The sequence below is a fragment of the Schistocerca gregaria genome, unplaced genomic scaffold (assembly GCF_023897955.1).
Source record: "Schistocerca gregaria isolate iqSchGreg1 unplaced genomic scaffold, iqSchGreg1.2 ptg000808l, whole genome shotgun sequence".
Lineage (NCBI taxonomy): Eukaryota > Metazoa > Arthropoda > Insecta > Orthoptera > Acrididae > Schistocerca > Schistocerca gregaria.
The window spans coordinates 152,041-178,863 of record NW_026062176.1 but is presented as its reverse complement, the minus strand read 5'-3'; the positions used below and the strand labels follow the sequence as shown (position 1 = coordinate 178,863).

Sequence of the window (26,823 nt, the reverse complement as noted above, 5' to 3'; positions counted from 1 at the left end):
CGGTCGCGACACGCAAAAAACTTTACCTTGAAACCCGCACCCGAATCTCTATTAGGTCGCGAACGACCGACTGTCAAACCGGGCAACTCCCTCGCTTCTGCAGTCCCGCTTCTTCCATACACAACAGACGGAGGACACGGCATTTTTTACGCGTTCAACTTTCAGAAAGACCTCTCCATCTACTGTCAACAAAAGCGATTCTAGACTTGGGACGAAGAGTTAGAAAAACAGCTTCGCACGCATTGATGGACCCCCAAAAAACGTGTGTTGCTGGTACAACAAAACAAAACGTGTCTATTTTTTTGCGTCAATAGAGAAGCATTTTGTGAACAAAAAAAATCGATTCTCTATCAAAGACCAGACCGGGGCAAATTCATTCCCTCATTGAGACTGACCGGATAAATCACCGCCAAACGCGGAGGGCGAAACCCCATTGAGCTACCCTTCACCTTTTGGTCAAAATCGGTTCTATTTGCACATGGCCAGCGCCGAACCGAGCACAACCACGCCAAATTCAAATCAAGTACGAAAAACTACAAACCAGCCAAGTTTCTCTCTCTTTTGGTTGGAATGACACAACAGAAATCCGAACCACGCGCTTTCTCCTCATCCAAAAATGCTTATATTTTTTATAACTGCATCGACACTCGACCTACGACTGGAGTTGGAATAGAAAACCTGCCAAGCTAAAACTGTGTGCAACGCTCCATGCAAAAATCTGGCGTATTCCCCTTTCTCGTATTGTATTCGACACATTTACTTGACTGAGAAAAGTGGTAGAAGACAGTGCGCAGCTCTGTCTAGGCATAGGAAGGCATGCCGCCTCTTTGCTGAAAAAGATCAACTGTACTGCTCGCTGCATCTAAGGCATTTCGCCAGCCGAAACTCTGGTACACAATAGACGTGAAAATTTGTCATTCGCCTGCTCCTGACAGCAAGAATAGCAATTCATTGTTATGGCCCCCTTCCAGGCTCAAGGATTCCAGCCTCATCAAGAATATTACCGTGTATTGTTGGCATCCTTATATCAGGGGACGTGTGCTCTGTTCAGCTGGCCATGAAAAGCGCCTATTTGCTTTGATTGCAGTTTGGAATAACGCAAAAAACTGCAGATAGAGTTTTATCTTTTAAGATTGCACTACTTGTAAAATGCAAACGCTGTCAATGCTATTTTCTACCTCGCTTATTCCTTCTGTTCTATGCACATCAAGAGTTTAGTTTTATATTTTGAGAAAAGCAATAATACCTTCTGTGTCGCTTTCTCTGTCAGTACAAATTTGTTTCTAGCGTTATAAAAAAAGATTTTAAAAAAATATTGTAATACTGCGTTGTATACTTGCTTTCGTTTTTGTACATTCATTCAAATTTACATATCTGTAAACTTAATTACTGCTACTATGAATAACATTCGTCTTCCAGCGCTTGTAATTGATAATGGGACCGGGTACGCTCTGGCCTAGTTTTTTAATGTGTATACACCAGCATCTGCCATTTAAAAGGAGCAGATTAATGCGTCGAGTACTTCGCATTACGCTTCTACGTGTCAGATAATGCCTCGAGCGCATATCATTTTGTGGTGTCAAACCATGGTGATCTCTAGAATTGTTCAAACACTGATCTGCTTCCTGTTCTTGCTACCCTATATATAAACGAGAACCAGGAATATATATACCTCACTTTTATTCATAGATGTTTCTACATCTGTGCTATTCTTTGTCCCATATTAATTGACTTATTTTCGTACAATTTGTGCAACACCAGCTACACAAAAATGGGCTATGCCGGAAATTCTGAGCCAAGTTATATTTTTCCTACGGTTATTGGCACACACGAGCCCGAGGGTGCTGTTGCTGAGCGTGTAGAAGATTTGGATTTCTATATTGGTGACCAGGCTATCGAAAATCAAAAATCCTATTCATTGTCATGGCCAATACGTCATGGTCTTATCGACAATTTTACCCAAATGGAGAAATTCTGGCAAAGGTCCATTTTCAAATACTTGCGAGCAGAACCAGAGGATCACTATGTCTTGCTGGTACGAGCAAAAATAAGGCCACTTTGTAAAACTATTGTATTTAGATTGCGGTAATACCAGAGTATATTGTGTAAATGTTATGCGCATGCGTGTGTACTGCATATGATCAAATGCGTGTATTTTGTATTCAAAATGTGTGCGTGCTTATATGTAATTTGTGCTTGCCTCGTGATGACACAAGACACGAAAGAAATTATACAGATAATGCTTGCTGTTCATTGAAAGCATGCCAAGTTGATGTTTGCTGTGTTCACTAATTTTTGACAGAGACGAGACCATCTTGTACGAAATTTTTTCTGACAATAATTTTTCAGACTGAACCCCCCCTTAATCCGCCAGAGAATCGCGAATTTACAGCGGAGGTATTTTTTGAATCTCTAGGCGTCCCAGGGCTTTATATTGGTGTGCAGGCTGTGTTGGCTCTCGCGGCTAGCTGGACCTCGAAAAAGGCCGAGCGCACACTGACTGGAACTGTGATAGATTCTGGAGATGGTGTGACGCATGTTATTCCTGTGGCAGAGGGATACGTCATTGGAAGCTCTATCAAGCACATCCCGTTGGCAGGCCGTGATATCTCTTTATTCGTGCAATCCATACACCGAGAACGTGGCGAACAAATCCCACCATCTGAATCTCTTGATGTTGCACGCCGTATCAAGGAACAGTATAGCTATGTGTGCCCAGACATAGCCAAGGAATTTGCCAAGTATGACTCAGCACCTGATCAATGGATCAAAAAATTCGAGTCACAAAACCTGGTAACCAAACAAAAATACACGGTAGAGGTCGGCTACGAGCGCTTTTTGGCTCCAGAAATTTTCTTCAATCCGGAAATTTTTTCGTCTGACTTCCTTACGCCCTTGCCTGTGGTAGTGGACAACGTAATTCAACAGTGCCCGATTGATGTTCGCCGAGGTCTGTATAAGAACATCGTTCTTTCTGGTGGAACAACCATGTTCAAAGACTTTGGAAGGCGCATAGATCGCGACTTGAAAAGAATAGTCGACGCTCGTACTAAAAAGAGCGAAGAGCTTACAGGCGGAAAGTTCAAATCGCAGCCAGTCGAAGTGAAAGTTATCACGCATGCTATGCAACGTTATGCAGTATGGTTTGGCGGATCTATGCTTGCATCTACGCCAGAGTTCTATACTGTCTGTCATACGAAGAGTCAATACGACGAGATTGGTCCGTCAATCTGTCGTTACAACCCCGTTTTTGTACGTTTTTTACCAATATCCTTTTGTTATCAGTTCCTTTGGAAGCGATCTAACATTTCTATTTTTGTGCATTAGGGTGCTGGAATGGGTTGATCTTCTCATTTCCCCTTCATCTGTTACATCTAGAGCTTGCGATGCTTGGCATTTTTTAATAGCAAGTCTAGGCTTGATTCTTATATGCCTGCCCTTTTAAGAAAAATTATGGCTATTTATTTAAACGATATAGCTGTATAAAATCAATATAGAACGCATTTTTTTGCATATTGATACAAATTTCCCTTTTTGTATATATTTTTTAAGAGAATATGCTATAAATGTGTTATGACGCCTTTGCATCGTTGTGATTTTGCTTTTTTCTTAAGCACTTAAAATACCCGATGTGGACGCCGAAATATGCCTTGATACCTCGCCCTATTGCTGAAAAGCTGCACCAGGACGTGCAAACTTCTGTCAAGAAAATGACGTTATATTTTTAGCACGTAAGAATCAACAAACGCAAAATAAATTTTGACATTTAATTTATTAAACTGACACATTCTATCTTCTGGTTGTCTAACAGTGATAGTAGCAGACGTTGACTATTTCTGACTCATTACTCGTGTTTCGTGCTTTATATCAAAAGGAAAATGTCTCACCGTGCAAAAATTGGTATTAATGGATTTGGTCGTATTGGCCGTCTTGTTCTGCGTGCTGCCTTAGCAAAGTCAGACCAAGTGGAAGTTGTAGCAGTTAACGATCCTTTTTTACCCATTGATTATATGGTGCGTTTGAGTTTCCGAAAATTTGCGGAGTAGAGCATAGTCATTAAGAGCTAACCAATGATTCAGAAATATTTGTTGACATACGATACTGTTCACGGGCGCTTCTCAGGAGAGATATCGGTGAATAATGACGTCCTGATAGTGAATGGGCACCATATTAAAGTTCATAATTTGTACGTACAAAAAGACAAAAATGGGCGATACAGTTAGACTGCAGTTCTGACATATTTTAAAAGCCGCGAGCCCAGTGAAATCCCATGGTCTAAGTCGTCGGCTGAATACGTAGTCGAATCATCTGGTGTGTTCACGAAGAGGGAGAAGGCCAGTGAACACTTGAAGGGTGGTGCCAAGAAGGTGATCATATCGGCGCCATCGGAGGACGCACCGATGTTTGTGATGGGAGTCAATGAAGTACGTACAAGGGACTGAAAGTGTGGTGAAACATGGTTGCGAATAGCTAAGGACATTATTTGTATCTTGAAATAGGAAACGTATGATCCATCAGTCCATCAAGTGGTTTCGAATGCATCATGCACGACGAATTGCCTGGCGCCGCTAGCAAAGGTTGTGCACAAGAAGTGGGGAATTGTCGAGGGATTGATGACAACCATTCACTCTGCGACAGCGACACAAATGGTGGTAGATGGTCCGAATAAGAAGAATCGTCGAATAGGACGTGCGACGGGACAGAATATCATTCCATCGTCGACAGGTGCAGCGGTGGCGGTGGGAAAGGTACTGCCTGAGCTGAATGGAAAGTTGACAGGTATGTCATTCCGCATACCGACGTTGAACGTCTCGGTGGTTGACTTGACGGTGAGACTGGAGAAACCGGCTAGCTATGACGATATCAAGGCTGAAATAAAGAGGGCATCGGAAAACGAGCTCAAGGGGAAGTTGGCATACACAGAGGATGAGGTCGTGTCCAGCGACTTTTTAGGCGATTCCAACTCGTCTATATTCGACGCTGGAGCCGGAATATCCTTGAACAACCAGTTTGTGAAGTTGGTGTCGTGGTACGATAACGAATGGGGCTACTCATGCAGAGTGGTAGACTTGTTATCTCATATGGCCAAAAAAGACAAGTCCGGATAGACACTGGGTATATGAGGTGGCATAGTAGAAAAAGAATGAGGCAGGCAAAAATAAAAAAAAAAAAGCGTTGCTCTCTAAAAAAAAATTTGGGACGAAGGCGATTTTATAATAGCGGGCGAAATATATTTTACACGTGCACCAAGACAGCTGGAACTAGCTTGATTGCAGGGGAGTGGGTTCGAGTTATTCTTTTTCGGACTGAATTTGAGGTTGGTTATTGGAAGAGTTTTGTTCGGAGAACAGTTTTTGGTACTTGTTGATGAGTTCCTGTTCGCTGAGTTCGAGGTCGCTTGGATCAAGGGTGATATCGATATTGGAGGAGGTGTTTTTGTCTTGCGGTCTGGGGATTTGATAGATGTACTGGGATCCCATGAGGTTTTGGCCGACTGTGGTCGGTTGTTGGGGAAGGACTTGATAAAGTTGTTGGTTGTTTTGAAGCGGGACGGTTTGTTTCTTGAACTTGCGGAGGTCGATTTCAGAAGACGCAGGGAGCGGCGTGTCGAGTCCAGAGGTGAGGGGATATCCGGGCTGGGCGGGGGCGAGGTTGTTTTTGCCGTAGTCCGTTTGTCCATCCGAGGTCCATTCTCCGGGTTTGAGCGGGACATTGGCCTTGGAGGGGTCCAGGCCTTCGGCTGGGTGAGCAGAGACAGGGGCTTGTTTTTTGTTGCGGGAGGCGGACGGCTCCTCATCGGTGTTGTCCTCGTAGTCTTCCTCGTATTTGAGGGCGCCCCAGACCTCGTTTTTGTCGATGGGTATTTGCTTGCCGTTGACTATTTCGCACTCGACGTGTTTCTTGTTTTCCACCCAGCCCCAGATGGGTCTGCCGTACATGTCGATTGGCGCGCTTCCCCAGCCCCCGGCGTGGAATCCGTACTGAGCCCCGGGAGGAATGGGCGCGTTGAGTCCCGGAATGCGCAGGTTCGGATAGGAAGGGGGCGGCCCGATGCGCTGCATTTTGATGAGCCAAGGGGGCGGTGTTATGTCGGTCATGCCGAGCGCTCGCTTGAGCTGGTCGGAAAGCTGGCCGGCAACGAAATTGTGATTTTTGAGTTCGAATTCCTTGTTCTCATAGTACAACTCTCCGTGTCGAGTTAAATTTGGCTTTGTCTGATACCTGAAAAATGCCTCATACAGCACGTTGTAGTCAATGTCTAGCTGGCCCATCCTGGGGCGAAGGCGCTCGCGCTGCTTGGCCTTCAACTTCTGCTTCTCGGCGCGGTCCAGCGCAGCTTGACGCAGGTCAGAAATACCTGTATTTCGTACAAAATCAGGTAGTTGAAACGGAATTTTTTCAATTCCTCGCTTTCCTTGTAGGTACTTTCGCTTTTGCAGCCAGTGTCGGGGAACGGGAACCGTCCCGCGGGTGCTCTTCAAATGAATTAATAAAAACGGATCTGCACTGGTCGTGTCGTGAATCTCGACCAAATCAGGACGAGACACCATTTGTTTGATCGTCGCAATGTTTAAACGACGCGCCAAACGGCGCTGTCGGCGCGAAAGCTTCGGTTCAGCCAACGGCGCTTCCGTTTGTTCTGACGCCTCCTTCTCGCCGGCGTCCGGCTTGGACTCCGACTCCGCACTGGCGGTCGCTGCCGCCGGCTCCGACGACGGCTGAGGCGTATGATTCGAATAGTAATCTAAGGCCCGAGCGGCGTTTGCCTTAAATGATCCAAAAATGGCCAAAAATTCCTCATAATTAGGCGTGTCCGCGCTCAAACTCAAAACGGGATCCGCAGCTACATACTCGACGTCAATCTCTACTGAAGACGAAGCGTCATCGCCCTTCGTACTTCCCTCTTCAGAAACCGTCTGCACTTCGCGGTTCTGAGTTACCTCCTCTTTATTTAACTCCAACCTCTGTACCGCGCCATTCTCAACATTCGTCGCACCTTCCGAGTCCAGCCCCTTTCCTCCCTCTCCGCACTTTCTAATTTGCTCGCTTTTTTCTTTTTCAGCCAAATTTTCGTGTACACTATTTCCCACACACATATCTACATCATTCTTTGTTCCATCCTCAAGCTTGCCCTCCTCTCGGCTCAGTCCCTCTTCCCCAGCGTGTCTCTCTCCGTCAACTCGTCCGCTTTTCGGATCGGTCTCAGAGTCATCGCTGTCAACCGCTCTCTCTTCTAGGCGTTTGGTCTGCTTGCTCTTTTTGCTGGCCTGTCTCTGCTTTCTCTTCAAGTATTTCCTCTGTGCACGATTCAACTTTTCGGGCAGGCTCAACCTCGTTTCACATAACATCTCCAAACCTCGTTTCGCGCTTAGTGGAAACTACAGATCAAAAATAATTTGTTGAACCTTAAATGAGCTTTTTTTTTTTTTACCAAAAATTTGGCGACCAAGACCTCTTCGACCTGTGCCACTCTCTCCTCGCTCTTCGTGACCGAAAACCGGACGCAACCACCCTCCCAAGTGGCCGCGCCTTCGGAACCCCAAAAGCGCGCCTCGCCCCCTCCAGCACGGCACCTCGCCCGTGGCTGTCAACGCCGCGCACCCCCTTTCAAGCCCCATCCAGTCCGTCCCCAGCGGCCCTCTTAAAAACCGCTCCGACGACAAATAAAAATCGGCCCCCTCTGAGGCGAACGCGCGCCCACCGCCACCCGTTCGCCTAACACCGACTCGACCCCTCCGGACCGTATCCACGCGTCTCAAAAACAGAGAAGTGCCGACCCTTCCCTTGTTCAGCCCAAATCAGAACCTCGCCTGCCCTTTTCAACTCTTCAAAAAAAAAAAATGACAGCGCAAACCTGTCAACGACTCCATTTCGCGCGCTTATCTCCCCGTCATCCCCACACCCCCACCCGCACTCACCGACCCCGCTTGCTCAACCAAATGCCACTCGCGAACGCCCCGCGCACCACCGCCGCAACGCACCTATCGATAACGCGTCCGTCAAAAAACTGCGTCGCCCCTGCGCTCGAGCGATCTGCTTTCTCCTAGTGCGCGAACGAACGTCCTCACAATCGACTCGAAACGACTCATCCACAACAAAGGCTCGCACCCTCCCTCCCGCGCGCCGCGTAGCCGCGACTTCAGAAAAAATTTCTCAATTTATCCAGAAAACACACAATTGAACCATTCGCAAACTGTCACGAGCTAATTTAACCAATCTGCTCTCTACACACATTGGCTACACTAAAAGCTCACCTAGCGCACATGGAATGCGCCGCGACTTCCTGGAGTCGTCAGGCGTCGATGCTGTCGAGCCTTTGGAGCGACTTCAGCCACAGCTCTTTGCAGTTGGGCGAGTTGCTCATCAATAGCGACCCGTTTATAAGCAACTGCCTAATTTTTGTTTTCTTGAGTCTGACCAGCTTTGTGTTGGGCGAAATCACCGACAACTACTCCCAGGTAGACCGTCTCTGGTCGATCGCACCTGTAATGTATGCTTTTAACTACGCTGTTCGCCCGATGTGGAAAGGCGACCTTCAGTGGAACAAACGACTAATTGTCATGTTTCTCCTGGTCTTAGCTTGGGGAACTCGCCTGACCTTCAACTTTGCGAGGAAGGGCGGCTACTCCCTCTCAACTGAAGACTATCGCTGGGACTACGTTAGAAGCTTCGCCTGGCTCCGACGCCGTCTGGCTCGCACCTGCTTCAACCTTTTCTTCGTCTCTGTCTTTCAACACTTCCTCCTGATGGCAATCACCTTTCCCTTCGACGTAGCCTACCGGTCCACTCCAGAGCCCTTCAACCTCGTAGACCACCTCGCCAGCGGCCTGTTCATTTGCTTTCTAACCGCGGAATACGTCGCGGACGATCAACAATGGCAGTTCCAGTCCGTCAAATTGAACCCTAGACGAAAAAACGCTAAGCACACGAACGTGTTCGGCGCCGACTTATCCAACGGATTCCTCACGCACGGCCTGTTCCGCTACTCTCGACATCCGAACTGCTTCTCAGAAATCTGTATCTGGTGGACCGTCTACCTGTATTCCGTCGCCGTCACAAAAACGCTCATCAACTGGAGTATCATCGGCGCACTCACGGCCAACTCCCTCATCTACGCCGCTACCTTCGTCACCGAACGCATCAGCTGCTCGAAATACCCGCACTACCAACAGTACATCCAAGACACCTCGAGACTTGTTCCGTGGCTGCCAAGAAAAAATTCTAAAAAAAGTTGATTCCCAACGCGTCCCGCGCACACACTTTGGGCAACGACCCCAATCGCACCTCTCTCGAAAAGCTCCATTGCAGCACCCCCTCTCTCCCCGTCGATCGCGCGCACCTCCACATGTATTTGGATAAACGCCCATCTGGTCGGATTGCGCTCCTCGAAAGTTTTCTCTCGACGCGTGTCGGACCCTAGTCGGTGGGCCGCGATCCAAAAAATCTGTTCCGCAAAAAGAAAAAAAATTTACTTTTTTTTTTCCCGACGTGCATATCCTTGAGATTCTCGCCTAAATGATCCTTTAAGAGTAGCCATGGCCACCGCGGACCCTCGCTTTTCCAAGCTCCTGACGGACAGGCGCTTCTCGACCAAGAAGCCTTCCCCGCAGAAGCTTGAGCTCGATCCTCGGTTCTGGTCCATGATGACAGACAAAAAATTTAGCCTCGTCGGTACGTGTAGAGAGAGGAGAAGGGCTTTTGTTCCTTCCTGGACTCTGCCGCGCCGACCGGCGCTCTTCGAGAGCGCGTCTCGCCGTTGGACGCGTCCGGATATCCGAGAGTCGCGAGCTTGGAAGAGTCGTTCAGAGCGCGCGTCGCTCTGTGGCGCTCTTCGCCGAGAGCGCGCCTGGCCGTGCACGTGACTCACGCTTTTCGTTTCGCCAGGCGCCAAGGACCCTCGCGGCGGACAAGACTTGGAAGTCAAGCACCAGAGACAGGTGAGGAGGCTGGGGAGAATTTTTCGGTTGAAGAGACAAGTCCGACACGAGAAGAGCGGAAAGAGAGGAGACGAGAGCGAGCTGGGCTCCGGCCGGAGGAGGCGCGTGAGTTCTGGAGTTCGGAAATCGGGGGCGGGTGATTCCGGCGAAAGGCCGGGGGAGCCGGAGGGACGCGAGGCGACCCACGAAGACGGCGAGGGAGAGCGAAGGGGGCCGAAAAAGGAAGACCAATGTTGGAGCAGTCGTTCAGACGTTGGAAGCGGCCGTAGTGGAGGAACGAGTGAACCCGAGGAGCGGAGTCGCCGCGCGGCGGACTGTGGCCAGCGGCGCTTAGACGCCGGGCACGAAGGCGACGAACCGGTTTTTCGCGCCGGCGCTTCGCCCGCTATCGACCGTCGCCGCTCGCGAACGCGCTCTTGGCGGCTGTCAATGCTCGCGAATTTGGGCCGAGTGCTGTCGTCGCCACCCGACCGCGAGAGCGCGCGCGCCGACGACGAACGTTCGCACGAACAGGAAGAAGGCGAGTTCGACGCGACGGCTTTTTGGGCCGACTTTTACAGCCGCCACCCGCCAGAGAACGGGCGCGTCAGCCGCGGCGAGCGCAGCGAGAGCGATTCGGACCTCAGCGAGGAGGACGAAGAGGCGCAGGATGTGGGCGTCTTCGGCCAGATTTACGAACGCCTAGAAACTCATCTGTCTCAAGTCGGCGGAGAGACGCGTCGGTTGGCGGTAGTAAAATGCGATTGGAACCGCCTGAACGCAGCAGATTTGTTCACGTTGTTCAACTCGTTCGTGTCGAGTCAGGGCGTGATCAAGTCGGTCGTCATCTACGTGTCTGATTTCGGGGAAAGGAGGCTGAGGAGAGAACAAGAGGCCGGCCCCATGGTGGAGCCCGATCAAGAAGAGCTGGAATGGTTCAGGAGTCGCTTGGTCGACAGTCGACCCGCAGAAGGAGTCGACGTGTCCGGCTCGGCAAACGGGTGCCACCTCTCGGCCAAGGCGACCGAAGGAGAGAACCGAGACTCACCGACGCTCGACTCGCCCCTTCTCCAAAAACTGTGCAATTCTACCGCGACGGCGTCGTCCTCCTCTGCCGAACCCGACGTCCACCTGCGCTTCTATGAACTCTGTCGAATGTTCTACTACTTCGCCATCGTCGAGTGCGACAGCGTGTCCACCGCCACCGCGTTGTACGAACAATTAGACCACGACGACATCGAAATGACAGGTTGTCAGCTCAACCTGAGCTTCGTTCCCGACGACATCTCCTTCGACGGGCGCTCCATCAAGGACAGCGCCTACTCCGCGTCCGACAACTACGTCGGGCCTAACTTCGAAAACTCCGCTCTGCGCCTCACCAATGTCAAACTTACTTGGGACGAAACGCCCCGGGAACGCGTAGCCATCACCAAACACCAGGAAGCCTGGAGAGAAATGGGCGAAAACGACTACGACAAGTACTTGGCACCTCCTTCCTCTTCGGAAGAAAGCGCGGAAGAATCCCTCCCCCCTCTTCAACCACCCAACCTCCACGACCAACCCGCACCCCCCCTTAAAACACCCAAAAAAAAGGCCAAATACGCCCGGCTCTTGGAATTGGTCAACTCCTCCTCTGTTGCTCCCGACCCCCCCAACAAAAATCTGGAAATCACGTTCGACGATGCCCCTGAACTGCAACCCAACGAATCCGTCCAGCGCCTGCTCAACTCCTCCGCCAACTACGACCCCAAGCACGCCTTCTACGACTACATGGACGCCCAACGCTCACTCAAAAAACAACAACGGGACGCGCTTCGCCAACACCCTTCCTCCACCTCTCCTCAAGCCCCCACCGATTCCGCTTGCACCTCGTTCTTCAAACTTTACGAGGCGCTGCCAACCAAATCGCGCCACCTTCACGCCGACTCACCACGAAACCCAGGCCAAAAGAAACGAAGCCGATCCGAACGCGCCGACGACGACTCGCCCTCATCCGACGACCCGCTGTCCTCGGACTCCTCCGGCGAAGACTCGCAGGTCGATCCCACCCCACGTTCGAAGGCAAAGCAACCGAAAAAACGCTCAACAAAAGCCAAAAAACGATCCAAACCCACCGACTCTAAACCCCAACACAGCGCGCTCAACCTAGACGACGAACGCTTCAAACCTCTGCTCACCGATCCACGCTTCTTGCCAGACCCCACCCACCCGCTGTTCCAAAACAACGACGCGACGAAACAAATCATTCGAGCAAGGCTCGCATATGTCAAAACTCACGACCAAAACAACGATTGACCCAACCCCCCCCCCAGGCCCAGCACCTACATGGCCACCGCTCCCTTACTCCGAGCCCCGCCACCACCCCCACCCATCAACTCCACCTGCAGCCAAACGAAGGAAACCCTGCCCTATAGCCCGCAAACCTGCAACGCACCAAAAAAATATCTTCACCTTCGCGCGTACAACTCGCCTCGCTCCCACGAAAACGCGCTCACCCCGCAATCCCTCCTCCCAGCTGAATAATACGACCAGGTCCCCACTCTCCCACCGACCCTTCTAGCAACCTCTGGCGTTCTCAATTGAGGCCTCCAAGACAACACATACCTGTCACCCCCGCACCAGCCTTCTTCCTCTAAAAACTACGCCACTCAATCCAACTGCCACTCCACCAACTCCGATAAGCCCCGATAACGGACACTTCAAGCAGGCGCCCGCCAAAGGCTCTTCCAATCGGGGGCACTTCGCTCACTACCCACTACAAAGACACTCGCGTTCGAGAGGGAGACAACTCGAACGGTGACCGACTACTCCGTACAGACGAGACGTCGCACCGCTCATAGTAAAGCTCCAGCTCCAAGACCTCCAACCAAAGAAGAAAGAGCACGCTCAGTGCTCCAAAAACATTGCATGTCTGAGATGCGACTTTAATACTGACCAATTACGTTTTTATCACCCACTTTCGCGTCCCTTTTCCCCAAGTCCACCTGTCACTGCGACATGCCTCGTAGAAGAACGAAACCGGGGAATCACGTAGCACTTAGCCAAACATACTACCCAGGCCGGCATGTCCGCCGCAAATATAAGACGAGGGACTGTACAGAAATGTAAAATCGTCGTGTTATAGCACTTTCGTACTGTAAAAGACGAATATGCAAAGCATCCTCGAACGCCCACACCTTCCTTTCGCATAACCAGCAACACCTCATTTCCAGCCTCGTCTAGCACGCTCTTTTTTCGCGCATTCTGCGCCTCAAACTCCAACTCAAAAACACGTCGTTGGCCCTTCCGGTGTGATTTCGTCACTCGTTCTAAACCCTCACTAGGTGCCTCGGTCATGAAGTCATTCGAAAATGCGGAATTCGCGAACCTCAACTCCCTCAAAGCTGCGATTCTACAGCTCGAGCACATACTGAGAGCTAACACAACGTAAGCGCTTTTATTTTTTTGTGAATCTGGTCAAGCTGGTACAACACTTGCGCCATCTTGTCCTTAGTCAGCTCAAATTCAACTGTTTGACAAATTTTGTGGCCTGGTGTAAATTTTGTATTTGTTCCCAAAACCAGCCGCACTACGCCAACAACTTGCCCAGGGGGCGCGCGTTCCTCGCCCTCTTGAAGCACTGCATCTATACGCCAAAGAACCTGAACCAATACTCTGTTCCATTGACAAGCGCGCTGAACAAAACTATCTAAGTGGTTGCACTCTGAAAGCCAAGTCTCAAGAAAAAGGCGTTTTTGTATAGAGGAAAGTTCCGTCTGCTCGAAAAAACTCGAGTTAGATAGAAGCGACCGCGCAGAATATGCCGCATTTCCATGTGCACAGACAAAATTTACTTCGAATGTGTATTATGCAACATGTGTGCGGAACGTCAGTTGATCGAGGAATAAAAGCTGAATTCAAAAAGTTTTTTCAAACACCAATTGCCGTTACCTGCTGCTGAAGCAAAGACTCTACAGCTTCCACATCCAATTTTTCTTGAAGAATCTTTTGCAGTAATCCGCTGCACGCGTTCGAGATACGTTCAATGTCTAAATGATTGAGTGAGGCCGAGAAAAGATGATAAACTAGAAAAAAAATACAGAACCAACCTGACCCCAGCAAAAAAAAACACAGAGAAGCTGTTGCGCTAGAGAAAGAGGCGAAAGTGTCTGAGTTTTTGTATCAATAGGAAGACACACAATGTCCGGTATCACTAATCAAAAAAAGCCAACACACATTCGTATACCCAGGTGTCAGATTTCTCTTTATGAGGTGTGCTGCCGACCCTTGGTTGTCTTCTTTTATGTACGAAAACAATTTAAACTTCGACTTCAGATTTCAAAAACGTCAATGGTGGCCAGCATAAGGCACAGCTAGGCAAACCTACCTCCGATCGACAAATGAGGACTATGAGAAAAGATTTGATCCTTAAGGTAGGTGACGGTCATGGAATTGTCCTTTGTATACTCCCTTAGCAAAACCGTTTTCAGTAAACGACCAAAGTTTTCTGGATCGTCCATGACCTCGTCGTAAAACCAATGCGCTTGCTTAGGCTGTTAAGACAAAAATAAAGAAAAAACACAAATTCAAAGCAAGCTAATAGTCGTTTCTGTACAACTAAATATTATCTACAGAGATGGACACGTAACGGGTAATTTTGTCACGGATTTATTCTGTGGCACATACAACTCTATCACTTATCACTTGTAGATGCATGCAACACGCATATATCGATTCTAAATATTTTAGCGTATTCTGGTTGTATCGGCAATATATCATTAGTTTGTTCTCTTTTCTTTGGTCTTTTTATTCCTTCATACTCTGTCTCCCGTTAGCTATGTCTCTCTCCACATCTTCTATGTGCCTCTTTGATTACACACTCTCATCTGAAACCATACTCAGTATCTTATCGCAGTTTTTATATTTGAACCAGCAAATTCCAATGTACTCTCATCCGCATTCGTCGTCCTTTCCTTTCGCAGCCGTCTATCGCCTTCTTTCTCTCACCCACTTATCATTCCTTGGTCATTGCTGTTCTAGGCCGTACCGAGATATCTCCTCGAATGTACAGACAGAAAACACCCACACTAATACATGTGTTTCTTTATCCTGTCGTTTCTATAACTTGCGACTTGTTGTCCTCTTTATTTCACTCTCTATAGGTGGAAAGGTCTCTCAACCGGCTCAATGAAAGCACGCCCTCAGCGCGCATGCCTTTACAGTTCTCTAAGTCCTTCAAAGTACTGAACGAGTTGCTTGTCTCGAGCTGCCAATTTCATTCTATAACTACCTACTAACTCTATTTAGCCAGCTCGTTGAGCATATAAAAATAATTTCCGGCTCTATTCGCCGTCTCGTCGAATGCGAAACAGACTCTCCGTTGCAGTGCCTGCAAATCTCCTTCGGATCGGCGCTCTGCACACTCAAGCGAAGCTTCATCTTTTATTTTCACGCGAAACCGGCCCTGGAATCTACCGAAGGCGCCAACAAACAGCGAACACTCATGAGACAACTGATTTCTTCGCCAGCCATCAACGAAATGATAAAGAAAGAGTTGAAGCCGACCAATGTTTTTATCATTTTGGGACTAAAAACGCCTTCAAATCAAGACCCACCCGCTATCGATGGGTTCGTAGCATATCATAATTACAGCGTACCGCAAAAACATATGGCAATTTACATACACAGCAAAAAAGAAAGTGCCAACACCGGTTGTGAATTCGACACCGATAATTTGTCTTTCTACAAAATAAAAAACTCTATTTCCGGATTCTCGTAAAGCACCGAATGTTCAAAAAAGAAGGCTGCTTGATAGAGACCACAGACGAAGACAATCCACACATACCCAAAGCAAGTTCCAGTTACCAGGAGGCCGAACGTGCAGCCAGAGCGATACAGACAAAAGCACCTCCACCGCAAAATTCGAATAGGTGCTAGAACAAAAAACGGCGCAAAGCTGTGCCGCGCCTGAGAACAGAAAAGCCGTAAACGCGCGTAAAAAAAACCGAAATGAGCACAAAGCCCTCTACTACAAGAAAAATGTACAATTGATAGGGAGGAGTGGTGACAGGTAATACACCAGCATGCGTTTGTATACAAAGTTACGAGGTATACACGGAGTCATGTATAGGATGCAGGACTTCAGACTCACGCTATGTCCCAGGCGTGTCGTAGCAGGAGGAAAGCAAATGCTGTATAAACAGAAAGGCCCAAGTTGAGTCGACCCTTAGACATGAGAGCGGTTCCGTACAACGATCAGTATGCGACCAAGAGCACTGGCCACAGCTGGGTCGATTCCAGTACGCCAACACAGGGAAACGAGGGGAAAGCAAACAGAAAACAAACAGAGTCGATTTACATACCAACTCGTCGCGTATCCGTTAAGAAGCAAGCAGATCCAAGCCCAGTTAGCTGCCGGACTCTAACCGAAATTAGAGTCAACGGGAGGGTGACAGCAAACGGGTAGCATTCGTGATCGCACAAGATCCGATGGCGTCGAAATGCATAAATGTGTGTCGAAGAAACACAAAAAGAGGGGTGACGTTCTTTCTTCCTTGCATTTTGCAGTTCAAACATTCAGCATCGGTCTTTCAATATTGCTATGTCAGGTGTAACTTCGGAATTCATATAATGAGAGTGGTGTAAACGCAACAAAGGTCGTTTTATGAGGTCTCGACGCGCTCCGCGCGATTTCATTTTCTTGCATTTTTTGAAGCAGTGTCGACAGGTTCAGGTTTTTTTTTCTCACTGTTGGAGTCTTTGCCTTGGCCCTGATCTTCTTGGATGATAGGTTGTGGCTGAATGGACTCGGACGGCGTCTGAGTTAGGTAGGAGTTGCCCTGAGAATAGAAGGGCAGTGTCTGAGAGAGGAGAGAGAAGTTAGAAGGTTGAAGTTCCTTGTTGTACGGATTTACGTGAGTGAACTTGCCATGGTAGTATGGGTCGGGCTGCTGCTGGATCATAGAGCTTTGATACGCCAGTAGCTGTGGCGCGGCGGTGGATGACGAAAAGGGCTGGTAAAGTGACATGGACGTGCCGAAGGCGTCCCCGAGTTGTCGGTCGTAGGATGGTGAATAGTGGTTGACGTTGGGTACGCGGGAGGCGGTGTTGTCCAGGTACGAGCAGGTGGATGGGTGGGAGAGTCGAGAGCCAAATTGGGAGGCATACTCCGGGACAGGTTGCCACGAGCGAGAGTAGATGGAAGAGTCCGGATGAGGTGGCTGGTTCGGGTGGCCGCCGGTGTATTGAGAAGGTTTCATACCAGGATAGGAGATCGACGGAGTCATGTGAACAGGAATGCGAGGAGGGTAGTATTCCTCGGGCATGAAAAAGTAGGGTTTTTTGATTTGTAGAAGTTTAAAGGTGGTTGGTCTGAGGTTTTCTAGGGAGCCCTCAACGAGCGCGTTGCACTCTGCATAGTGCCAGAGTAGATTGTTCCAGAGAGCCTGCTTACATAGAACGCGGGGATTCCCAAGGAGTACGAGGCCGAATCGAGCACGGGTCAGAGCTACGTTGAGGCGACGTGGATCATTCAGAAAGCCAATGCTGGGATAGTTGTTGATGACCGAATTGTTGGAAGAATACCTGTTGCCATTTCCAGAATTGTGGTAATGATTTTGCCCGCCTGAAAAATTTGTGTTGTTGGAGCCGAGGCTAGGGTGGCTCAGGCTCGCAGACTCGTTTGACCGGACGCAGCTGAAAATGATAAAGTCTTTTTCTCTTCCTTGAAAGGAGTCGACAGAGGCGACTTCAATGTGTTCAACGGTCTCAACTGGCAAAATGCGCTTGAAGCAATTCACCAAGTAGGCGCGTTGCCCCTCGTAGGGCGTGATGACACCAATCTGCTGAGGCTTCACGCCGGCCTTCAAAAAGTGCATAAGTAGCCGCTCGCAAATGTTGGCCTCACTGCGGTTCAAAAAAGACGTCCCGGAAGCAGAAATCTCCTCTTGGCCAAAGCTGGCGTAGAAGAACTTCGTCTGGTCTTTGTTGGGCCACGGAAACTTGACAGATTTAAGTGTACGCTGCTTCACTGTGACGCCGTTCTGCAGAGAGCCCTCGTAGAAGGTGTTGCTGGGCCAAGCACTCAAGCAAGGGTGCATGCGGTACTGAATGTTCAGACGAATGGGCTTGTTCCCCAAACGTACCAGACGCTCGAACAGAGACAGAGACAGCCCGGCTCGGGCAGACTGACGACACATAATGACAGGACCGAGCTGGCAGTGGTCACCGACCAAAACCAGCTGCCTGGCGCCAGAAACAATGGGAATCAAGCATTCTGGCTCGGTACTTTGAGTCGACTCGTCAATTAGCACTTGAGCAAATTTAAACTTTTTCAAACGTAAATCGCCAGCACCAACGCACGTCGTACAGATCACTTGCGCTGCGCGCAAAATGGCCATCTCAACCTCGCGCTTCAGCTGCTTGTACCGGTGTTCATCGTGCGCTGGCAGCTCCCCGAGCTCGTCTCGCATTTTCTGTAAACGAGCCAGCTCAATTTTATCAGTGTCGTAGTGCGGCGTGACAGAAGCAGAAGATGACGAAGACTTGTCCTTCTTGGACCTGGTCGTCGACGACTCAGTGCCTGACTGCTGCTGGTCGCTCTTGCCAACGTCCTTTTTCGTCTCGTCGCCTGCGTGGTCCGACGAATTTTGTACCTGATTTCGAATTTCGTCCAAAAGCTGGCGCACTTGACTGTGCAACGTCAAGTGATCGACCGGAGACAAAACGGCCTCCCTCGACTTAGCCGCGAGACGCACCACTCTCAGCCCGGTCAGATGAATCCTCTCTGTCAGGTGGTCCACGGCCACGTTCGAAGGAGAGCACACCAAAACCTGACCCACTCCCTGCTTCACCAAGTGGTACACCACAGCGGCGGAAGTCACGGTCTTCCCAGTCCCCGGAGGACCCTGTATCAGAGACAACGGAGAAGATACGACCGCCTTGACGGCTTCCAACTGACTCGGGTTCAGCTGCGGTAAGTTGGGAATTTTCACCTCCTCGACTCTCTTCAAGTTGCAATTCCTTAAGCTCTCTTCTTCAACCTCTTGACCCAACAGTTTCTTGTACAAATAGGTAGATATGTTATCCTGCGACTTCAGCATGTGCATGGCCGCTTGCATGCGGTCGAAAGATGTGCTCTTCCAAACAAACTCCACACAAAAGCCGGAAGTCACGTTCACTGGAGGCGACTGTGAAGACGCAGACGCGTGCGCATCCTGAGAACCATTCGATTTCAACGAGGACTTGGGCGTGTAATGCAGCTTTATGCCAATCTCGTCTCCGATAACCTTTATGACGTGCCCCTGCGCCTCCCATGGCTTCCTACCACCCGGTACATTCTCCCCCGGCAGTTTGAGGCGTAACTCGTCTCCAGGGACCAGCCGAAGGTCGGCATCCGCTCGAGGAAACGTAAACCACGCAATATGGCGTTGATTCATCGCCACCTCCCATCGCACCGTGATGCTTTCTTGACTCTGCGACTCCTTCATCCTCTTGTCGTAATCTGCCTCTAGCTTCACCAACGGGCCAAAAATGCTCTGGTACTGATACGCGTCGGTGTACTGCATCATCACGCTGTTCGGCTCCGCGTCTATGCTGGCGGGCGTAGAGTTCAATATCACGTCCAACTTGGCGTTGGGATCTTGCTTCCAGAGCTCCTCCAAACGCACAGTCTGTTGAATGTTAATCTTCATGGCGCTCGCGATCTCGGCCTCGGTCGGCGTTTTCACAAGCCAAGGCAGAAAGGCGCGATTGTCAATTAGAGGCTGCCAAAGTGACATGTTCCATTCGGTGTCTGAACTCGCCTTGCCGCAAGAAACGGTGTCACGCGCCACGAGGCTCTTTTCAGCAGCCGAGTCGGCCGCGTTCGCAGAAGAGACCAATGACCGAGTACAGTGGTCACGACACAAAATCACCACAAAACTCTCAGTCTTAGCTGGCGTGTAGCCAAGCACAAATACGTTGCGGCACCCGCACTGGTAACATTCCAACTGAACGTCTCTCAGCGGCGAGTCCTGGTGAAGTTGAACCGTTTTGTGTTTGTTTCGTACAAGATGTGTAATAATGTGACTAGCTGTATTCGTGCCCGCCTTGCTATTGCAAAACCATTTTTTGCACGTAGGAAAGTTGCACTTAACCACGCAAGCGGTTGAGTGAATTCCACAATATGAACATGCGTATTCAGGCAACTCCCGGATGAGCTGCTCGTTTTTATGATCCGCGTCTAAGGTAGCTGCGTCCAACTTGTTGTCTTCATGGACTTTTTTATCAAAGATGTCATCCTGGTATCCGATAGTAGAGTCAAGGTAGGCAGACAGAGAAAGCGAATCGTATGACGACTCGCAAAACATAGAAGGATGGTCGTCGACGGAAGGAGAAGAAGGCTGAACCAAGCCATCTGAAACCGCCGTGTACGGCATCTTTACTTGCAACTCACTCATCAGCCTATAAAGAGTTGAGTCAAAAGTTACACACCAACACAAAAAATGGTCTTGGTGGAACCGTGAGTAGATAAATGAGAGACTCAATGAAAGAGAATCAGTTAGAATTTGAAATGCGTGTATTTTCCGAACAATTTCTGCTATGGCACCAAGTGCGGTGACTATTTTCATCTTCCGGACAGCCGCCATCATCCTAGAGGCTATCTATGGCATCTCTTTGAGTATGCATCAAACCCGTCGGGGTCTCCTCTGTCGGTCACGCTCAAATGGTAATCCGCATTGTCTTCATTTTTGTTCCATCCGCCTGTTCAGTCATTGCTCTTCATTGCGAGAGGTATTCACATCCTAGGCAAGTTCGAATAGGAACAGAAAAAAAATCACGAATTCATCATCGTGTTTGTAGTGTAGAAAAACACAAACGGGTAAAAAAGCAATAGAAGGAAAAAAGGGGTATAAAAAGAGGAAAAGAACAGATCAGAAGAGGAATTCAAATGCCTGCCCGCTTTCTAGTGCGTCACTTTGCTCTGCTACGACGCCGGCTTGCACTTGTTGACCTTCTTTCTCTGTTCTTTGCGCTGGCTTGTACCTTCGCCCACCTCCGCGCGCTTTCTAGACGACAATGAGTGTGGAGTTTTCAGCTGGGGAATTAATAGTTGAGAAGGCGGGTCCACTCACTCTTCCGGCCCGGCGTAATGATGTCTGGAGAACAGGCCACTATGGACACGCGGCAACTTGACGCAACGATTTGGCGTCCTCGAAAAGGCAGTTTCGAGAGATGTAAGAGGGAACTCCCTGAAATTCGATAGACCGTTTTCGCTCCGAGCCACGAATTAAGCAAAACATGCTCTATAAAACGCCAAAGCCGGCCTCACAGGGTCGATACGGGCGCTATGTATGCCCTCAACGAACACCAAAAAAATATGTGTGGTGCGCGTCACGCGTGCCGCAATAAATTAACTTGTCAACACACGCATCGATCTATACGCTCTATGTACCGTTTCGGCACACATACGCGTCGTTTACCTTACTGCCGCGCTTAGGTGCACCGAACCTCGGTGCTGGGGTAAGTCTGCGCAAGCTGCTTGTCCCCCGACGCTTGATACCGTCTGACGTTGAGCGCGCAGATCTGGATGTACATCGTACTACGCGCTACTTCGGTTTTCACCTTTCCATACGCCCTCTTCCGCCAGCATAATAGTTGCGCTTCTGAGATTACGGCTATCTTCATACACACACGACATGCATGTCTTTAAATGTTTAAAAATATATTTTCACTTTTCGTCGTTCTATCACCATTGCTGCTTTTAACTCTCTATACGAAGAGGTACGAAAACGTGTATAGTGCGCTGAATGATTGTACAGATTTGTGATCGGAGGATTATTGTGTCACCTCTGTAGTCTTGTCATTATTTCCACGGTGTTCGGCAGCTCCAAGCGCATCTATTAGATAACGTGGCAGACGATCAGAGGGCCTCTTTTAAGTTTTCTTCGACTTCAGGATCACGTCTGTTTAACAAAAATTGACGATAGGCTTATGATGTGCACACGTCACGTTTCTACACTCAGATTAGATTGGTAGTTCTTTGACATGGACACCGTCACATTGAACTCTCGTTTATCCTACGCAACTCAAACAAAGGCGAAAGAATGCTAACCTTAAGTGACTGTTACTCTTTCATCGTTGACACTTTTGGCAACTTTCGTTCCGAACAACCAACGCCCACGCAAATCAACTGTAATCGTTTGAACACACTACCGTTGGTGGATGGCAACGATGTACGGTCTTTGTACAACACACAATGATACGTTACCAAATATTGCGGTCCACATCGCGCCAAACCTGAATTCTGAAAACCTCGAAACCTGTGCGTTGCGCGCGTATCACACGAACGTGTCAATAATCAATCAACGCAACTCTTTTCTGTTTGAAATTCCATGTGCATACACGTCTTTTTGTGTACAAAATATCTAAATGGCCTTATTGATTTGATATGCGGGGTGAAAACGCAAAAATAACGAACATCGAACTACTCGCTGCTTTTTTGCCTGTCACTGTGGGCCTCATCGCGGTGCTGTGTTTTTGGTTTGTCTATGAAGTCTAATTGACTTCAAAAACACTTCTTCTGAAAAAGTTCTCAAGTCTGAGACGCGCCGTCCCAAGGATTCGACAATTCATTGTTCTTGTTTAGTTGTCCAAAGCAGATGGAGTCGAAACAAAATGGAAGTCAAGAATCGAACCCTAAACTGGGTTCTCAAGAGTCCACCTCATATTCTGGATTTGGCATGTTGAGCTCTTTTGGGAAACAGCCGAGCACTATGTCATCTTTTTCTTCTAATCTAGACCAACAGCAGCAAGCGCAGACCAATAAACCGTCATTTTCCACGCTCTCGCCTAAATTTGGACAACAACAGCAAACACCTGCTAATACGTCGTCTTTCTCCGCCAAGCTGGGCCAACAGCAGCAATTGCCATTCGGTGGTACCTCGGCCTTTTCTTCCAACCCACAACAAGCCTCAAACACCCCTTCGTTTTCGTTTTCAGCAAAGTCCGAACAGCAAAAACAAGAAACGTCTGGTGGTACATTTTCCTTTGAGCCGCAGCAAGCGTCAGGCACTCCTTCATTTTCGTTCTCAGCTAAGCCCGAGCAGCAAAAACAGGAAACCTCTGACAGCGCTCCTTCGTTTTCCTCCAAGCCACAACAGCAGGCGCCGAGTACCCCTTCGTTTTCGTTCTCATCTAAGCCTGAACAGCAAAAACAAGAAACACCTAGCAATATTCCCTCATTTTCCTCCAAGCCGCAACAAACATCGAGCGCTACTTCGTTCTCGTTCTCAGCTAAACCCGAACCGCAAAAACAACAGCAATCAGGCGCCACTCCTTCATTTTCGTTCTCATCTAAGCCAGAACAGCAAAAACAGCCGTCAGACGCCACGACACCGTTTCCGTCTTCGTCCAAGCCGGAACAGCAGCAACAACAATCATCGGGCACTACTACCTCGTTTTCATCAAGCTCAGCACAACAAGCCTCGAGCGGCGCCCTCAAACCCGTTGACAGCCAAGGTCCATCCTTCAAGCCGCCAACTTCGTCTTCTATTCCAAAAACCAGCTTTTCTACCAGCTCGTCTGGCCATGCAACAACTAGCTTCAAGCCACCAACCTCTCTTGATGCGCCAGCTTCGGAAAATACCGCCAAAACAACTTTCTCAAGTCAGAATCAACAGAACAACCAAACAACGGCGCCAGCTTCAAATGTCTCAAACGTTCCTTCCTCAACCGAGGGCTCTCCTTCCTTGAGCAGCTGGCAACCGCCTTCTAAACCCGCTCTAGATGGCGCGTCTAAACCAACGTCCTCGTCTGCCGCGCCTCTCCCTTTTTCTTCCACTCCTCAACCATCTAAGACAGATTTCCTCACCACCCTTAAAAACAAGCCCCTTGAAGACGTGATCAACGACTGGACGAACCAGATTGAGCAGGACAAGGACAACTTCATCAAACAGGCACTCCTTGTTTCCAGCTGGGACAAGAAGGTCAACGAGAATGGCCAAAAAATACTCCTTTTAAAACAGAATGTAGACCTGGTATACGCCGCTCAGAGCGAGCTAGATCAGAATTTGGAACTGATTCACTCACAACAGAGCGAGCTGAATAACATGCTGTCAACTCTAGAGAACCAAGTCGAACAGTGGTCCTTGGCTCAAGATCTATCCCCTATAGATCGAGAGCGCGAGAAGGGATATAAATTGGCAGAAAATATCAATATTCTGTTGGACCGAATGTCTGTCAAATTGAAAGAGCTCGTCAACAAACTGAACTCCGCCCAAGAAAGAGAATTAGAGAGCGACAACCCTATTGCTCAGATAGTGCAAATACTAAATGCGCACCTGAGCTCTTTGCAGTGGATAGACCAGACTTCCACTGCACTGAACGCAAAACTACTGACCCTCAGTAAACAGTCCTAATCGCCTCGGTACGATAAATGGGTGCACCAGCTGAATGCAGGAACTAGAAAAACAAAACAGGAAGGTGGCACGAAGCTAGAAAAAAAGTGTACCGAGAGCAACCCTACTGGACAGAACTGAGAGAGCACGCCAGCGAAAAAAATTGACCTCAAGGAGAGAGTGCAAAAAAAAAAGGTCCTCTAGAGCAATATAGCACGTTGTCTAACATTCAGCAACAATGCAGCATGTGGGGTAGGGCGGCGATCGCATGGGCTAATGCGTCGGCCCCTCCTTATTATCAAAATAATAACCATCACTGCCTGCACCCCATCCACATATACACCATACACACCTTATTACACAAGGCGGTGCAAGAATGAAGGCCGCGCTGTATACAGCCAATAAAGCTCACCTGGTCCCACTTTGATAATTTTTGACAGCTGGTGAACCCTACAGTGCGCATGTCCTGTGAGGTAATGCACTTGGTTGTAATTCCTGCTGTGTGAAGACTTCCTGTTTTTAACTTGTCGAAACCACGTCAACGACACCTCGATTGTAGCGCATACAATCACCGGGATCCATGAATGCGAGCAAAACTGCCTGCGTGTCTCCATTACTTTTACCCACCTTCTATCGAGGAAGAGGGGACCTAGTACACAAACCCTACAAACGCTTTGTCTGCTTCATTCAGCCCCCATTCCCAAAATCTGACATGTCGCGACGCAAGTGCAGCCCGTCATCCTCTGATAAAGTTATCTGCATACTCATTCTTGTCGTATCTACTATCTTGCTACTGTTCTGAATCACTCTACCACCCCCCCTAATTTCTGGTCTTATTACTCTCACATGCAAAATGCTATTATGTTACATCCGTCTTTTCAAATTCTACCATTTTAGTTTCATACTTCTTTAATTTCATAAGCAACAATGACGATCCACAGCAAAAAGAGCCCTACCAGTTTTTGAGGAAGGTTTGTCTCCCTCGCGTAGAGAAATATAACATACTATATGGCGAGTCGTGCGTATGCGTACAGAGTCTAAAAATGTACACGATATAGCTAGGAATATCACCACAAGCGATAGGCACACACCTATTTTTGCATGATCGATAATTCTATATGTACTGCAAACAATTAATGCTCCTGGTCCAAGAAATACTATACTGCACTGTTGTTTTTTACATGCGCGACCTTGTTGACTCGAACGTAATAAATGCACGTTTGTAGACACTATAACCTCCCGTAGAGAGTCATTGCCCGTATATCTCTATTGATATATATATATATATATATATGGATATTTGTTTTATATATAATTAGTACTATTATAGTATACATATATCGGAATATAACGTTTGATATCATTATATTATTCGATTAAAATTTTGTATTGTTGATTATAACCATAGCCATTTATATGTTTATGTATATTTTACAGTATTTGACACAATAAATAGATAAAGGTAAAATGAACAAGGTAGATATATATATTAGTGTTATGTATTTATATGTGAAAATAAAAACAGATAATAAATATGATCAATAAAAATAAATAAATGATCTATATATCAAACCATATCAGATATATGGGCAATAAAAGATATAACTACAGTAACACAACTAATATCATATGGTATCTATACATACATATAGAATGTTATTAGACTATTATGCATATATAATATATAAACTAAATACAGGTATATAATGATGAAATGATAACTGTACAATATTATATATAATAATTGTATATATATACCAATAGCAATATAAATAAGTATAGGTCATTAAGTAGAATAAGTACAGAAGATATCTATAATAATAGTACATGTGATATAAAAAGTCTGAAAGAAACGCACGTAATAATATATATATATAACAAAATGGTATAAATATTAATATATGAATTGGTTACATCCAGTAGAAGCATATCATATAACAAACTGAATATGCCATATGAAAGTATATATAGTGTATAAATACGTGATATATATAGGGAGGGATAGTAATAAAATGATTGAGACATATAGAAACATATCTAATAATAACATAGGAAATATAAACTTATGAATTAATAGATCTAGTACAACTATATTTCATATCAATAAAATATCGTATGTGCACACATGTACATGCATAACTAATAATATATATATATATATGTACATAGATATCAAATAATCGGATGAATGCGTTATCAACAGTTCTCAGATCATTATCTAATCTTTGTATGTATTCATATAATATAATAACAAAATATAACAACCAATATATGTAACTAAAAATACATCAGATAACTTAGTATATAATAACGAGCTCACAATATATATGAATAGTCTAGATAGAGTATGTTATAATATAATACAATACAGAACTAATAATAATATATATAACAGTACAACACCATATAATACGCCTTTATTAACACATGATATTGAATTACCTAGTCTAATTAGATAGTGTGTAATGATAACAAATTAAATTGAATACTATTGAACAATAAAACTAGTAAATATATGTATGGTATAGGAAGTTATATGCATAGGTATG

The 26,823-nt window shown here is 47.4% G+C and overlaps 7 protein-coding genes across 8 annotated transcripts; 5 read left to right on the top strand and 2 right to left on the bottom strand.

The window, feature by feature from the left end:
* The first annotated feature begins 1,338 nt into the window (after nucleotides 1-1,338).
* LOC126322387 (actin-related protein 3-like) lies at nucleotides 1,339-3,525 on the top strand. The gene is made up of 4 exons (XM_049994299.1): nucleotides 1,339-1,444; nucleotides 1,762-2,035; nucleotides 2,350-3,252; nucleotides 3,328-3,525. Exons 1-4 carry the CDS (start codon nucleotides 1,398-1,400, stop codon nucleotides 3,343-3,345), a joined length of 1,242 nt encoding a protein of 413 aa, XP_049850256.1. The 5' UTR covers nucleotides 1,339-1,397; the 3' UTR covers nucleotides 3,346-3,525.
* A 261-nt stretch (nucleotides 3,526-3,786) lies between these two features.
* On the top strand, nucleotides 3,787-5,133 carry LOC126322386 (glyceraldehyde-3-phosphate dehydrogenase-like). The gene is made up of 4 exons (XM_049994298.1): nucleotides 3,787-4,013; nucleotides 4,080-4,186; nucleotides 4,250-4,424; nucleotides 4,500-5,133. The coding sequence occupies exons 1-4, from the start codon at nucleotides 3,879-3,881 to the stop codon at nucleotides 5,106-5,108; spliced, it is 1,026 nt and encodes a 341-aa protein (XP_049850255.1). The 5' UTR covers nucleotides 3,787-3,878; the 3' UTR covers nucleotides 5,109-5,133.
* A 74-nt stretch (nucleotides 5,134-5,207) lies between these two features.
* LOC126322384 (splicing factor 3B subunit 2-like) lies at nucleotides 5,208-7,836 on the bottom strand. The gene has a single exon (XM_049994297.1). It carries the CDS (start codon nucleotides 7,347-7,349, stop codon nucleotides 5,292-5,294), a length of 2,058 nt encoding a protein of 685 aa, XP_049850254.1. The 5' UTR covers nucleotides 7,350-7,836; the 3' UTR covers nucleotides 5,208-5,291.
* A 428-nt stretch (nucleotides 7,837-8,264) lies between these two features.
* On the top strand, nucleotides 8,265-9,236 carry LOC126322379 (uncharacterized). Its single transcript, XM_049994292.1, has one exon. It carries the CDS (start codon nucleotides 8,265-8,267, stop codon nucleotides 9,234-9,236), a length of 972 nt encoding a protein of 323 aa, XP_049850249.1.
* A 300-nt stretch (nucleotides 9,237-9,536) lies between these two features.
* On the top strand, nucleotides 9,537-12,212 carry LOC126322378 (uncharacterized). The gene is made up of 2 exons (XM_049994291.1): nucleotides 9,537-9,672; nucleotides 10,057-12,212. The coding sequence occupies exons 1-2, from the start codon at nucleotides 9,537-9,539 to the stop codon at nucleotides 12,210-12,212; spliced, it is 2,292 nt and encodes a 763-aa protein (XP_049850248.1).
* Nucleotides 12,213-16,421: 4,209 nt separating this feature from the next.
* On the bottom strand, nucleotides 16,422-20,696 carry LOC126322426 (uncharacterized). The gene has a single exon (XM_049994361.1). It carries the CDS (start codon nucleotides 20,525-20,527, stop codon nucleotides 16,589-16,591), a length of 3,939 nt encoding a protein of 1,312 aa, XP_049850318.1. The 5' UTR covers nucleotides 20,528-20,696; the 3' UTR covers nucleotides 16,422-16,588.
* A 933-nt stretch (nucleotides 20,697-21,629) lies between these two features.
* On the top strand, nucleotides 21,630-25,555 carry LOC126322392 (nuclear pore glycoprotein p62-like). 2 transcript variants are annotated; one of them, XM_049994313.1, is made up of 2 exons: nucleotides 21,630-21,659; nucleotides 22,433-25,555. In XM_049994313.1, exon 2 carries the CDS (start codon nucleotides 22,538-22,540, stop codon nucleotides 24,293-24,295), a length of 1,758 nt encoding a protein of 585 aa, XP_049850270.1. In that variant the 5' UTR covers nucleotides 21,630-21,659; nucleotides 22,433-22,537; the 3' UTR covers nucleotides 24,296-25,555. The 2 variants fall into 2 exon arrangements, with proteins under 2 accessions (XP_049850270.1, XP_049850271.1); XM_049994314.1 differs by having other exon boundaries at nucleotides 21,902-25,555.
* Nucleotides 25,556-26,823: the final 1,268 nt, after the last annotated feature.

Coding starts and splice junctions, on each gene's coding strand:
- LOC126322387 (XM_049994299.1), top strand. CDS start 1,398: ATGAATAACATTCGTCTTCCAGCGCTTGTAATTGATAATGGGACCGG. Junction 1,445..1,761: donor GTAATTGATAATGGGACCGG/GTACGCTCTGGC, acceptor GTGCAACACCAG/CTACACAAAAATGGGCTATG. Junction 2,036..2,349: donor AGGATCACTATGTCTTGCTG/GTACGAGCAAAA, acceptor ATAATTTTTCAG/ACTGAACCCCCCCTTAATCC.
- LOC126322386 (XM_049994298.1), top strand. CDS start 3,879: ATGTCTCACCGTGCAAAAATTGGTATTAATGGATTTGGTCGTATTGGC. Junction 4,014..4,079: donor TTTTACCCATTGATTATATG/GTGCGTTTGAGT, acceptor CCAATGATTCAG/AAATATTTGTTGACATACGA. Junction 4,425..4,499: donor TTGTGATGGGAGTCAATGAA/GTACGTACAAGG, acceptor ATCTTGAAATAG/GAAACGTATGATCCATCAGT.
- LOC126322384 (XM_049994297.1), bottom strand. CDS start 7,349: ATGTTATGTGAAACGAGGTTGAGCCTGCCCGAAAAGTTGAATCGTGCA.
- LOC126322379 (XM_049994292.1), top strand. CDS start 8,265: ATGGAATGCGCCGCGACTTCCTGGAGTCGTCAGGCGTCGATGCTGTCG.
- LOC126322378 (XM_049994291.1), top strand. CDS start 9,537: ATGGCCACCGCGGACCCTCGCTTTTCCAAGCTCCTGACGGACAGGCGC. Junction 9,673..10,056: donor CAAAAAATTTAGCCTCGTCG/GTACGTGTAGAG, acceptor TGAGTTCTGGAG/TTCGGAAATCGGGGGCGGGT.
- LOC126322426 (XM_049994361.1), bottom strand. CDS start 20,527: ATGATGGCGGCTGTCCGGAAGATGAAAATAGTCACCGCACTTGGTGCC.
- LOC126322392 (XM_049994313.1), top strand. CDS start 22,538: ATGGAGTCGAAACAAAATGGAAGTCAAGAATCGAACCCTAAACTGGGT.